The sequence below is a fragment of the Schistocerca piceifrons genome, chromosome 8, assembly GCF_021461385.2.
Source record: "Schistocerca piceifrons isolate TAMUIC-IGC-003096 chromosome 8, iqSchPice1.1, whole genome shotgun sequence".
In the NCBI taxonomy this organism is placed as follows: domain Eukaryota; kingdom Metazoa; phylum Arthropoda; class Insecta; order Orthoptera; family Acrididae; genus Schistocerca; species Schistocerca piceifrons.
Window position 1 is genome coordinate 380,854,721 of NC_060145.1, and position 15,011 is coordinate 380,869,731.

General features: G+C 43.8%; 1 protein-coding gene across 1 annotated transcript in view; it reads left to right on the forward strand.

Moving 5' to 3' along the window:
* Positions 1-2,812: 2,812 nt before the first annotated feature.
* The window catches only part of LOC124712363 (leucine-rich repeat-containing protein 15-like), a 110,886-nt gene continuing 98,687 nt past the window's right edge, over positions 2,813-15,011 (forward strand). The window contains exon 1 of the mRNA XM_047242658.1: positions 2,813-2,817. Within this exon, the coding sequence (XP_047098614.1) occupies positions 2,813-2,817 (5 nt within the window). The remainder of the gene's footprint in view (positions 2,818-15,011) is intronic.

Below are 15,011 nucleotides of genomic sequence, written 5' to 3' on the forward strand. Positions count from 1 at the left end.
CATAAACAAATGTAAACTCTTACGCATGTTGTTGTTGTTGTGGTCTTCAGTCCTGAGACTGGTTTGATGCAGCTCTCCAAGCTACTCTATCCTGTGCAAGCTTCTTCATCTCCCAGTACCTACTGCAACCTACACCCTTTTGAATCTGTTTAGTGTATTCATCTCTTGGTCTCCCTCTACGATTTTTACCCTCCACGCTGCCCTCCAATACTAAATTGGTGATCCCTTAATGCCTCAGAATATGCCCTACCAACCGATATCTTCTTCTAGTCAAGTTGTGCCACAAATTTCTCTTCTCTCCAACTCTATTCAATACCTCCTCATTAAGTATGTGATCTACCCATCCAATCATCTGCATTCTTCTGTAGCACCACATTTCGAAAGCTTCTATTCTCTTCTTGTCTAAACTATTTATCGTCGACGTTTCACTTCCAAACACACTCCATACAAGTACTTTCAGAAGCGACTTCCTGACACTTAAATCAATACTAGATGTTAACAAATTTCTCTTCTTCAGAAACGTTTTCATTGCCATTGCCAGTCTACATTTTATGTCCTCTCTACTTCGACCATCATCAGTTATTTTGCTCCCCAAATAGCAAAACTCATCTACTACTTTAAATGTCTCATTTCCTAATCTAATTCCCTCAGCATCACCAGACTTAATTCGACTACATTCCATTATCCTCGTTTTGCATTTCTTGATGTTCATCTTATACCCTCCTTTCAAGACACTGTTCATTCCGTTCAACTGCTCTTCCAAGTCCTTTGCTGTCTCTGACAGAATTACAATGTCACCGGCGAACCTCAAAGTTTTTATTTCTTCTCCGTGGATTTTAATACCTACTCCGAACTTTTCTTTTGTTTCCTTTACTGCTTGTTCAATATACAGATTGAATAACATCGGGGATAGGCTACAACCCTGTCTCACTCCCTTCCCAACCACAGAATCCCTTTCATACCCCTTGACTCTTATAACTGCCATCTGCTTTCTGCACAAATTGTAAATAGCCTTTCGCTCTCTGTATTTTACCCCTGCCACCTACAGAATTTGAAAGAGAGTATTCCGATCAACATTGTCAAAAGCTTTCTCTAAGTCTACAAATGCTAGAATCGTATATTTGCCTTTCCTTAATCTTTCTTCTAAGATAAGTCGTAGGGTCAGTATTGCCTCACGTGTTCCAACATTTCTACGGAATCCAAACTGATCTTCCCCGAGGTCGGCTTCTATCAGTTTTTCCATTCGTCTGTAAAGAATTCGCGTTAGTATTTTGCGGCTGTGACGTATTAAACTGATAGTTCGGTAATTTTCACATCTGGCAACACCTGCTTTCTTTGGGATTGGAATTATTATATTCTTCTTGAAGTCTGAGGGTATTTCGCCTGTCTCATACACCCTGCTCACCAGATGGTAGAGTTTTGTCAGGGCTGGCTCTCACAAGGCTCGCAGTAGTTCTAATGGAACTATACGATTGCAGAACAGTCACTGGAAGCAGCCTAATCCATAAAATATCTAGGATTACGCATACGGAGCAAGCTGGAGTGGAACGACAACATAAAACCAATCGTAGGCCAGACTGAGATTCATTGAAAGAATCCTCATGAACTATAATCTACAACAAAGGAGGTAGATTACAAAACATTCATTCGGCCAGTAATTGCGTATTGCACGGCAGTCTGGGATAAATACCATATAGGACTGATAGAGGAAGTAGAGAAGATCCTAAAAAGAGCTGCGCGTTTCGTTACAGGTTCATTTAGCTAGCGCGAAAGCCTCACAGATATTCTCTGCCAACACCACTGGCAGACACTGCAAGAGAGTCATTCTGCATCATAGTGTGGTTTACTGTTAAAAGTACCGAGAACGTACGTCCGTAGAAGAGTCAGCTGATATATTACTTCCTTTTACTTACATCTCGCGATACGACCATGAAGGCAAAATTAGAGACTCGAACTGACATGGAGGCTTATCAGCAATCGTTTTTCAAATTGTTCAAATGGCTTTTAGCCCTATGGGACTTAACATCTGGGGTCATCAGTCCCCTAGAATTCAGAACTACTTAAACCTAACTAACCTAAGGACATCACACACATCCATGCCCGAGGCAGGATTCGAACCTGCGATCATAGCGGTACGTGGTTCCAGACTGAAGCTCCTAGAACCGCTCGGCCATAATGGCCGGCTTCAAATGGTTCAAATGGCTCTGAGCACTATTGGACTTAACATCTGGGGTCATCAGTCCCCTAGAACTTAGAACTACTTAAACCTAACTAACCTAAGGGCATCACGCACATCCATGCCCGAGGCAGGATTCGAACCTGCGATCATAGCGGTCGTGTGGTTCCAGACTGAAGCTTCTAGAAATGCTCGGCCAAATCGTTTTTCCCGTGAATCATTCGTGACTGGAACAGGAAGAGGGGGAAGCGAGTGGTACATAAAGTACGCTCCGCCACACACCGTAGGGTGTATTGAGGTGTATCGCTGTAGATGTAGCTTCAACACGCCCTGCGAACTTACTTTGCAAAACGTCATAAAGGATCAGGTAGTTATGGAGTGTAGATACAGGAACCTATACGAAAGGCAACAGTTTAACTCCTGTCGGCAGCGAGAGCTTATCGGAAAAATTCCGAAATACAGATTATTACAGGTTCATACAGAATACGCAGATTTGTGTGATTCACGGAAGAACAGTCAGCGGCGACGTTAAACAGGCGACAGCCGCAACGTCGTTATCTGGGCGTGAGCTGTAGATAAGCAGATATCGGGGGCAGCTGGCCACAGTCTGCTGCAGGTAACCGAACAACTCCAACCATGAGGTGAGTCCAGCCTATAGCTTCTGTTGTATAACATCTCTGCTGTTGCAAATCACGGATGTCGCTACTCATGAAAGCTAATTCGTTGCCCCGTGAGTGGCTATATCTGCTCTACATCGCTATCCTGTCCTCATTCGCGTGGTGCGTCGCACAACTCTTCCAAATATAGCACCAGTCGTCCTTTCTTGAAACGTACAAAGAGTGTTGGTGATTATTTAAAACATGTAACCAACGTTGTTGACTGAGGGAGAAATCTCTACTGTGCTAGCAAAAAGGTTCTTCCCTTTATTATTTAGCACTAATTTATTGCGATACGATTTTGTTTTTCTCGCTGATACTGCGCAGCTGTACTGCGCAGCCGAGTCTCGAGGAGTGGTCCAGCCTATCGGTGAGCACACGTTCGGTTGACGTCAGTTTTGTGTATTCTGTGAAGCTGCCAACCTGAGAGGAAAAAAACTGAATTGTTTCATAGATAGAAAACGAATTACAAAGCCCACAAAATCATGTTCATCGAATAACACAGCGCATACGCCAAAAGTACTTTGCTAAATAGCCTTTAGAGATGTTAAAGTTAGTGTTGTAATTCATTCCGCTTACCACGTAGAGATTGATTCAAATTTTTTATCAGCGATTTTGTCGGCTAAAGTTCAAAATAATTTATGGCGTAGGTTGTAAGACTACTTCAGTCTACCACATACAAACTTAGAAATTATTTTCTGTTTGCTTGGGTTGACATTCTTCAGTATTTTAGAAAAGACTATGTGTTATTGGTTATCTCAAAAACACGATTTCGAAATATGAATACCTAGTGCACGGGTTATGGTAAAATTGCGCAATATATAGACTTAGTTCGATATGGTTATTATAAGAAATGTGACGTCATCTTTTGATACAAACGACGAGATAATGTTTTCTTCTTATACAGATGAATTGAAATATAGCGTACCTCACACTGCACGAATTCTCCAAAAACACACGTCGTCCAAAATGTTTTTACGGATACATGTCATACTTTGAAGCCCACTTCATTAGTTTAACTATGGTCACCGATAAGTGAGAACATATTTACAGAATACACTTTCAACAGTGTATTTCATATCACTTCTTTTCAATTCTCTTTCGGAAAATAATCGTAAAATTTTTGTGTTTTTCATTCATATTTTCTCCTGGCGACGCTTACCATTTTCCGGAAAGTCAAGAAATCGATGTAATCAAACGAATTGTGTCCTGTGTCATCAACGTATTTCAGTGCCTCGGCGCGGGTGACATCGGTTTCCTAGATCATCTCATCTTCGCTCACTTCCTCCACCGACCACACTTTGTCCGCTATATTCGCGTCACTTCACTCCACAAACACCGGTTTATTGGCATCGCTTTCTAACCACTCGCGGATGATTCATCACACACGTGTTCACAGCCTGAAATTTGTTTCACAATATCGGTCAGACGAGTGGCAATATCACATTCCTCACCACTATTACCTTCAAAGCCATTAGTAGTTGAGGACGTTGCAAGTTTCTTTCACGAGTAAGATAATGTTGGTGTCTTCACGTCGTACAAAGCTTTGCAAATACCATGAACTGCATCGAGCACATTCATAGGTTTCCAGAAACTGCAGATGTCTGAATCTTCTTGGGCAAGCTATCTCATGAGATCCGTATTTCATCGCCTCCGCGATCACAAATTGGTCCATCGGCTGTACGAGTGACGTAACGCAAAGAAGAAGGTACTTTGGAAACAAGTACATATTTCGCAGGATGACGAAATGCTTTGTCCTTTCTAAGAACAGCTCATTAAAAAAATCGCCCAATGATGCGCAGCCATCTTCAAATCGGATAATCCTCAACTTGGTGATCGGGAACTTGATGTGTACGAATATGGTTGAAAAAGAGGTCGGTGTTCTTTTGACAGTAAAGAATATGTATTGGCCCACATTATGGTGAGTTATCACATTGAAAATAATAATCGCGATAGCGAAATGATTAAATTCGTAACCGTCCATACCGAACATATTTCTAAAATTCAGTCCTTGGCTCTCGGATGTATTCAACCTCAACAACATCTACGAGTGTACATCTACATCTATAAGCGGCGATAAAAAAAAGTTACAATTTGGGACAATGCTGCAGCGTGTATGGAGCGCGACTCCGATGCGGGTATACAACGTGATTTTTTCCACCGTGTACAAACTCTAGAGGTTGATCGACGAGAGGATATGGAGCAAAAAAGGTCTAATGAACTTATATAAGGACATGCATGGTTTCCATGCTAGAAGCCATTTATTCAATCACACTTTGTTACGGAGACTGCGGTCTAATACGCGCTGTACCTCGCAGTCACGGTTATAGTTGAAACTTCTTAATTCAAAGATTTTTACTTCAACTGCTGAATGCTTACTCAATGTTCTTAAGCTGCTGAGTGAAACTGAATGCAAGTGAACCTGCTTAAACTGCTGAGTGAAACTGAATGTACTCTCTCTTTGCTTGTCTTTATCGTTTCATTTCTGACCTACAGAATTTTCCCTGACAAACAGAACTCAAACTTTTCCTATTCATTAATTACTCACAATATTCAAGGATAACGCGATTTGACTGCTTTAAAATTGATAACCTGACTTCAAATAATTAATACAGAAGAATGGCCCTGAAATAGAAGAAATCCTAACGTATCATAAGTCACTTACCTCACAAAAATCTTCATTACACGAACTACAGCAATGCCGCAAGCGTCAATACTGCCAGCTAAATGAAAGATTCTAACTACTAAGGCTCTAACTACTAATAGGCATGTGGTTAGCAAAGGAAAGATTTTATTGCAGAGCAAACAATGCATTTACCTTGTGACAACCAGTTCAAAAATTATATAATCGTGCATGACATCCAGTTCCAACAATTGTATAATCATCGACAAATTACATTTCCATGACGGACACGCGTTCAGATCATCCGCTCGCGCTAACACTTCAAACCTCTAACCTCCATTACCGCTGGCTACTCACTCCTAACTTCCATCACTGCTGGCTGTTCACCTCCAACTGTTAATCCGACCAGCCACAAAGTCTCTTACAGAGTGCGCACTGCGCTGTCAGAGTTGTTAATGAAGAGCGCTACATGGCGCTGCCAACACACAAACACATAAACAGCCTACTTACATAGTATGCGTCGTTTCCTCCTAGAAGGTGGTACTGTTCCTCATACGTCACGCCCTAGCGCCCTCTCCTGTCTTAGTAATTGGTAACTTTGTGTCCGTTTCACATCGCTTGCTGGCTCACCTTGTAGTGGATGTGATACGACGCTGTACACAATCGCTCCCTATGCGAATCGAGAGCTTGCCGATCTGGTGTTTACTTACAGAAAGTCAAATGGCAACGGGCGGCGGGCAGCAAGGTTGTATCAGGAGACCTATCCCCGCATCCCCCATAGCATTCAATGTTCGCAACAGGGTTTCGCCTTTCGCCTGAGACAGGTTCGTTTCAGGAAGCAGGAAATCATGAAGTACGCACCCGAAATGTTAGGACACCAGACTTGGAGGAAAATATGATGAACACTGTGGAAGACGACCGCCGTGTCAGTACCATGTAGTTGGTCTGTCAGTACAGAGTAAGCAAGACAACCATGTGGAACATTCTCCATGACAGTCGTTACTACCCTTATCACTTACAGAGTGTGCAGGGCTTACTAGCGACAGACTCTCCACGTCGGGTGTAGTTTTGCCACAGGGTCTTCGTCAGGCAACCACGCTTCCAGGACTTGTGTCATCTATCCTATTCACAGATGAGGTCAGCTTTACTTGGAGTGGTATCTTCAACGATTTGTGGGATAGTATGCAGAACCTCCGTTGTATGGTGACAGCAAAACATCAGCATCGGTGTAGCTGGAATGTGTGGGCTGGGATAATTGGCGACCGTATTTTGGGACCAGTCTTCCTTCCACGTCGCCTAACAGACCGGAACTATAGGCGTTTCTTGCGGGTGACTTTGCGTCCCCTGCTGGAAGAAGTGCCATTGATGATTCGGAGGGTTATGTGGCTGCTACATGCTCGTTCTCCAGCCCACTTCACTGTTAACATTCCTCAGTCGTGTCTTCCCTGTTTGGACCGGACGAAGGAATCCAGTTGCATGGTCTGTTCATTCACCGGTCTCAACCCGTGCACTTTCTGGTTATGGGGCCATCTCAAAAGTATCGTGTATGGATAGTCCATTCCAGATGTGGAGACACTGGAGCAGCGTATTCGTGCTGTCTTCAACACTGTTCGGTTGCAGCCTGGCCGATGTGAACATGTGAGACAGAACATGCTACAGTGTGTACACGCATGCATTGAGGCACATGGAAGCCATTTTCAACATATACTGTAACTGTGGCTGCATGGTACAGCGCGTATTAGACCGGAGTCTCTGTAACAATATATGATAGGATAAATGGTCACTAGCATGGAGACCATGCAGTTCCGGGCACGAGGCCTTTTCTGTTCTATGTCCTCTAATTGATCAGCCCTTGAGTTTGTACACGGTGGAAGAAATCGTCCTGTATGAGCATCGACATGTAAGGGATTAGTGTAGCATTCATGTCTTTCTGCCGTATACACGATAAATGTGGAAACGTGAGCTATGGCGACGTTATAACTAAATCCGTCCAAAATTGACCAACGTTCTTGGCTGCTGAAGGTCAAGCACCGGTAGTCATCCACCGGAGATTGAAGAATGTGTATGGGACAGGGCGCTTCTTCATGATAACGCACGTCCATATCGCAAATGTCTTAATGTTCCGTACATCAGTGCTCACAGCCGACTCAAGTGGGAGAGATTTGAGCACCCGCCCTATAGGCTTGATCTCTCCTCGTACGATTATCACGCCTTTGGTCCCTTAAAAAAGAGATGTAAGGGTTGACGATTCTTGTCGGACGATGATGTGCAGCAGGCAGTTGCAGACTTCTTCACGCAGCAAGACACAGTGTTGTACCAAACGGATATCTTCAACCTGGTACATCGGTGGGATGATTGTCTCAATGCTCACGGCAATTTTGCCTGACTGGCATACCGATAATGGACTGTGCGACCTTCCAACGGAAACTTTTCGATCGTCCCGTATGTAGGGTAGGGCAAACACAAGTGGCCCGGAGTACAGAGTTCCAAGGTACACAGTAACACAGCAGGGGAAAGGAAATGCAGTACTAACCTGACTATAGCACATACTGAAAGTGACCGTCATTCATCTCTTGGCACTTTTGGCCCTAGTCAGCAAGTTGCTGAAGGCAGATCGAAGCTGGACTGCTGGAATTGCTGCAGTGTCATCCGAAATGTTCTGCTGCAGTTCTTGAAGTCAGGGTTGTTGCAATACACCTTATACTTGAGGGCTCCCCACACAGAGTAATGGCACACTGACAAATCTGGCGATCTGGGAGGCCATCTATGGCTGCGACCAGACTCATCTCTGCTAACAACTCTGTCAGGCGTGAAGACTGTGTATATGTGCTCCAAGTTTGAGCCAGCTGTATGGGCAGTTGCTCCATGCTGTTGGAAGTAACTGTCAGTCTTTTCCTCCTCCGTTAATGCCACCACAAAGGGTTCCAAAATGTTGGCAATGTAATGTGCCGAAGTCACCGTCTGATGAAAGAAGGTGGAACGAATAACGCAGCCTGCAGACACTGCACATCAAGCCCCAACTTTCTGATCATCAAATGGTGTTTTGTGGAAGTTACGAAGATTCTCCGCTGCTCAGAACCTGTGATTCTGTGAGTTGACCTAACCACACAGGTGAAACCAGGCTTCACCAGACATAAAGAACAGCTCCATGTCCAAGACATTCATTGTTATATCAATGAACAGCCACTCACAACGGTGGAGGCGCTGAGAAGCATCTGATAGTTTTAATGCATGAGCAACAGACACCCAGTAGGGATCCATGTGAAGGTCCAGGTGGAGCATTCATCCACATGATCGACGGGATTTGCCGGTGTCTTGCGACGGGTGTCGGGTTGGTTTGGTAGGACTCTGAAGCAGTTTCTGGTTAACTGCAACCAAATTTTCTGGTGTGTGGGTATATTTCGAAATGTTTTTTGGCATGTTCAAAACAGCTCGTCTCTGGTGTCACTTTTGGACTGGCACTGCATTGCATGGCACTATTTTCTGGCACTTTGACACCATTAAACTTCTGAGCAAAGAGCTGACCACACCGTTGCCACGACTTTCTTGTCATGTAACTGTTCACAACAAACACCGCTGCTCCACTGTGAGCACCATCATTCCCTTTGCACTGCTCCACTCACACTGACACAGCCTGCTCTAAGCTCTGAACCGGTGCGCATCACGTGGAGGGCGTCCACGTGGTGTGCACGCCACAGGGTGTGGTTATATGCGTACATTCACGTCCAGTCGTATCCACTCATCCAGGCCACTTTTATTTGTCCCCACTCTGTATATGATTGATACGCACTTCATTCTCAACCATTCCAGTCTCGAATAGCTCGTCAGTAAAATTAACATCTAAATCGTCTTGTGCGAGTTCTGATTTCTTTTATTTTATCACTATGATCATTTCTCCCTATGTTTTGGCTTTCGGAGTAGAACGTTGGTGACTGTAATTATGTGAAAAGATCTCGCCACAACGAAAAACGTTTCTATCACAATGATTGCCACCCTACGCATTTATCATATCCGTAACACTCGATAACACTCGAAACATCCCCTTTGAATGTAAAGAAAGACTTTGCTGGTAAACTTCTACGTTATTTGATACAGAAACAGCTGAGTAAAGCTGAACGTTCTCAGACAGTTTCCTCTTTACTTATTCTGATCATTTCCAAACTCTAAACTGATACACAGTATTTTTGCGCAACGCAATCGAACTTTTAATAATCCTTACAAAAGAACAGCCCTGACTAAAAATAACCTACACCCTACATGAATCACTTATCTCACAAAAATCTTCGTTACTCGAACTACTGCAATACAGCGAGCGCCAATACTGCCAGCTAAATAAAAGATTCTAACTACTGAAGGCACTAACTACTGATAGGCATAGTTAGCAAATGAAAGATTTTGATAGAGAACCAACAATGTATTTACCTCAATAGTGTTCAAAAGTCATAATACATATACTACTGGCCATTAAAATTGCTACACCAAGAAGAAATGCAGATATAAACGGGTATTCATTGGACAAATATGTTACACTAGAACTGACATGTGATTACATTTTCACCCAATTTGGGGGCATAGATTCTGAGAAATCAGTACCCAGAACAACCACCTCTGGCTGTAATAACAGCCTTGATACACCTGGGCATTGAGTCAAACAGAGCTTGGATGCAGCTTCAACACGATACCAAAGTTCATCAAGAGTAGTGACTGGCGTATTGTGACGAGCCAGTTGCTCGGCCACCATTGACCAGGCGTTTTCAATTGGTGAGAGATCTGGAGAATGTACTGGCCAGGGCAGCAGTCGAACATTTTCTGTATCCAGAGAGGTCCGTACAGGACCTGCAACATGCGGTCGTGCATTATCCTGCTGAAATGTAGGGTTTCGCAGGGATCGAATGAAGGGTAGAGCCACGGGTCGTAACACACCTGAAATGTAACGTCCACTGTTCAAAGTGCCGTCAATGCGAACAAGAGGCGACCGAGACGTGTAACCAATGGCACCACATACCATTACGCCGGGTGATACTCCAGTATGGCAATGACGAATACACGCTTCCAATGTGCGTTCACCGCGATGTCGCCAAACACGGATGCGACCATCATGATGCTGTAAACAGAACCTGGATTCATGCGAAAGAATGACGTTTTGCCATTCGTGCAACCAGGTTCGTCGTTGAGTACATCATCGCAGGCGCTCCTGTCTGTGATGCAGCGACAAGGGTAACCTCAGCCATGGTCTCCGCGCTGATAGTCCATGCTGCTGCAAAACGTCGTCGAACTGTTCGTGCAGATAGTTGTTGTCTTGCAAACGTCCCCATCTGTTGACTCACGGATCGAGACGTAGCTGCACGATCCGTTACAGCCATGCGGATAAGATGCCTGTCATCTCGACTGCTAGTGATACGAGGCCGTTGGGATCCAGCACGGCATTCCGTATTACCCTCCTGAACCCACCGATTCCATATTCTGCTAACAGTCATTGGATCTCGACCAACGCGAGCACCTATGTCGCGATACGATAAACCGCAATCGCGATAGGCTCCAATCCGACCTTTATCAAAATCAAAAACGTGATGGTACGCATTTCTCCTCCTTACAGGAGGCATCACAACAACGTTTCACCAGGCAACGCCGGTCAACTGCTGTTTGTTTATGGGAAATCGGTTGGAAATTTTCCTCATGTCAGCACTTTGTAGGTGTTGCCACCGACGCCAACCTTGTGTGAATGCTCTGAAAAGCTAATCATTTGCACATCACAGCATCTTCTTCCTGTCGGTTAAATTTCGCGTCTGTAGCACGTCATCTTCGTGGTGTAGCAATTTTAATGGCCAGCAGTGTATTTTTGCAGATGCAATCAATGATTTATGTAGAAACTGTCTACAAATTGTGTTACAAATAGAGTTGCCAGTAACGACATAATAAGTTAAAACGTCATGCCTGCTGCTGAAGTTTTACTGCGCGCCACTTTAAGTCCAAATTAGTTTTTTTAGGCACATAAATGTCTATAATGTCAAATCTCCGGAACCGTGTGCCGTAAAACGATATAATTTTGCAGGTACATTCAGTGGTAAACGTGGATACTGTCTAAAAACTGTGTTGGGAGTGGAGTCCGTAGAAAAGATATAATAAATTAAAACGTAATGTCTGATGTTGAAATTTTACCGCGTTAACGACGAAAATGTAGTAAGTCGTAAACTTTTTTCCTTTCATCATTTTGTGGGAATCGTTAGAGAGAAAAAAGTTTCGTAACGGTTTAAAATTATGTGTTAAGTTCGTAGGAAGTCGAGCGCTTTCATTCTCCAATACTGTTTGAATAAAAACCGTGTATTTGCGCATCGACAGTTACCCTGGCTCAAGACAAACACACAGCTTCTAACTGTAAGATTTGTGGTATTATGTCAAACTTTCAATATAATATTATACCTTTTAATGAGTAGATTATGACAGCTTTTTAACTTTTTGAATTCATTCGGTAACTATGGGGAATACTGAAAATCAAATATTTGTTGCCCCTTTTCGCGGCTGTAGGTTATAGCACAGTAGTTTCTGTAACACGTGTTCAAGGAAAGAGAGTCAGAGTCCGTAACGCATTGTGACGTATCAGCTGTTACGCTGTTGGCGTCAGGTGTTGCTGTTGTTTCATTCCAATACGATGATTCAGATCTAGTGAACCATCTCAAGCGTGGCTCGCAGCGATAAGAAGAAATATGTACGTTAGATTGCCGAAATTACAGTGTCAGGCAGCTGCCTTGCCATTTCGAACAAACTGACGCACGGGAAACTGACAGGTGAGCCTGACTCCCTAAAATTATCGACCACAACATTGTTGCATCTAGGACTGAGAGCTCTTCGGTCGGGTCGTGTATTTACCTGCACGCCTGAAGCCGATCAGAATGTTCTTAACTGCTTTAACAACCTGACAACTTGCTAGTAAAGCGATTAGGACTTCCACAGTATGTACAACAATAAAAAAAACTTGTTTACTGTAACGACACCGCGCGTTTTCGATAACGACCACTGGAGTCCAAGTGCAATAATATCGTGGTTGAGAAGTAAACGTGTGCTGCACGCATCAAATTACGTTACTCTATGAAAGTCAGAAGGTGTCCGTTTTGCGGGTGTATCACCACGTACTGCCAGCGGTTTTACTACCAGTAATGGCAGCCATTCCAGTTTACAGGCTGTATGCTCCATAACAGCGAAGATGACGGACATGGTCCTCATGAATGTTGCCTTTTTGGTGCCTTCAGTCATGAAACATGTCGCCTTGGCAACAAATTAACATTTAATGGACAAGTTGAAGGGGACATAAAAAGTAGCTCAGCAAACACAAAAAGCAGTGGCGCTGGCCGAAACAAAGCCACTATTGTCAAACATTCGCCATAGTTTGAGAAAGAAATTCGTGTGAATGTACGACTGGGGCACTACATTGTATGGAATGTGCATCGGGAACTGTGGGACAACCATAACAGAAAACAAGGACAGAATTTGGCACGGTATCCCCCAGGAGGTCGTCCAATAACTCTGTCGATAACTGCTTGCATCAGGGACAAAGGTGGACCAGTGCGTTATTACCTCACTCAATTCGTGAAGCTCTTTCTCTTGAATGAATCACCCAGTTTTTCTGAAATTGTTATCATTTGATTGTCTATACATGTACGTCACATCTACTGGTTTCCATCCCATTAGGACAATTCCTTCCTGGTGCGTGTTTTTTTTGTCTTAGAATGTGTAAGTAAGATAAATAATTAGAATAATAATGGGTATTTGGATATTTTAATTGGGAATGTTGAAAATATACCGACCCCACATTGTGTACAGCTTATTTTCCAAAAATGGTGTTTCATAAACTAACTTTAGTATACATGGATGTATGTGGCTTGAAAGCTTCTTTAATTTATGTTGTAACATAAGTTTTCATTTTTCAGAATTCGTTAATGTTGGTGGGTTATTCACATTATTACAAAAGACTGTTAGTTACGTATCAACTTCTACATGAAAAACATTTTTATACATCATCGTTTCGAAATATTCCTTCTAAACCTAACATGCCAAAACCCTGCACATCAAACATTAATGCAACTTAAAGCGTCGGAATCTTTTATATGAGGAAAATTAAAGTCCACAAGAAAATAAATAATGTAGAAGGGATTTAACTCGAAGTTTCAGAAGTTCAGTGTGCGTCACGGTATGTAATCAGTAACACGTGATAATGCCTTGAACAAGTTCCAAGTGCTCAAGCGGTATGGGTCACTGCAACACATACCTTTTTCCTTTTTTGTTGGGTTCATCAGTCTTCTGAGTGACTTCATGCGTCTCGCCGCTAAATCCTCTCTTGTGGCAACCACTTCATCCCAGGGTAGCTTTTGCATCCCACGTCCCCAATTATTTGTCGGATGTATTCCAATCTTCGTATTACTCTTTAGTTTTTACCTTCTGCAGCTCTTTCGAGTACCGCGGGAGTTGTTCCCTGATATCCTAACACGTTTCCTATCATTCTGTCCCTTCTTGTCATTTTTTTCTTGGGTTCTTTTCTTCGGCGATTCTGCAGAGAACTACCTAATTCTCTACCTCATCAGTGCACCTAATCTTCAACATCCTTCTATATCTTCACATTTCAAACGTTTAGGTTCTCTTCTGGTTGCCACACAGTCTTTGATTCACTACCATACAATGCTGTGCTCAAAACTTACATAATCAGATATGTCTTCCTCAGATTAAGGCAGACGTGTGATATTAGCAGACTTCTCCTGGCAGGAATACCATCTTTGTCCGTGCTGATCTGTTTCTTATATCCTTGCTTCGAACGCACAGATACCCAGACGAAATGTTTCCGAGTGTATCAGGCCATGTCAAACACTGCTGACAAAGTCCCATGGCAGTACAGATGGGCGAGACGAAGAATTCGACAGAGCCAGCGGACTGGTGCGCCTTCGTAATCGGAGCCCAGCGGCAGTGGCCGTGAGAAGACGATGGCTTTAGCTGCGGTCACAGTGGCACCGACGTCGGTTGACCCTGCCGACAACCGACGTCGGAAGAAGACGGCCGATCTTTTCAAATCAGTACGCCACTACGTGCGCGGTCACAATGCAGCTGATCTCTTCACCAGAACGTACAGAGTTTGGGCGACAATCGGTGAACTTCAGATCAGTTTGTTTTCTTCACGGCCTTGCCGCAGTGGTAACAGCGGTCCCAGTCAGATCGCCAAAATTAAGCGCTGTCGGGCTGGGCTAGCACTTGGATGGGTGACCATCTGGTTTGTTCAGTGCTGTTGGCAAGGGGGCTGCGGAGAGAACGTACAGACTTCGGGCGACAATCGGTGAAATTCAGATCAGTTGTTTTCTTCACGGCCTTGCCGCAGTGGTAACACCGGTCCCAGTCAGATCACCAAAATTAAGCGCTGTTGGGCTGGGCTAGCATTTGGATGGGTGACCATCTGGTTTGTTCAGTGCTGTTGACAAGCGGGATGCGTTCAGCCCTTGTGAGGCAAACTGAGGAGCTACTTGACTGAGGAGTAGCCGCTCCAGTCTCGTAAACTGACACACGGCAGGGAGAGCGG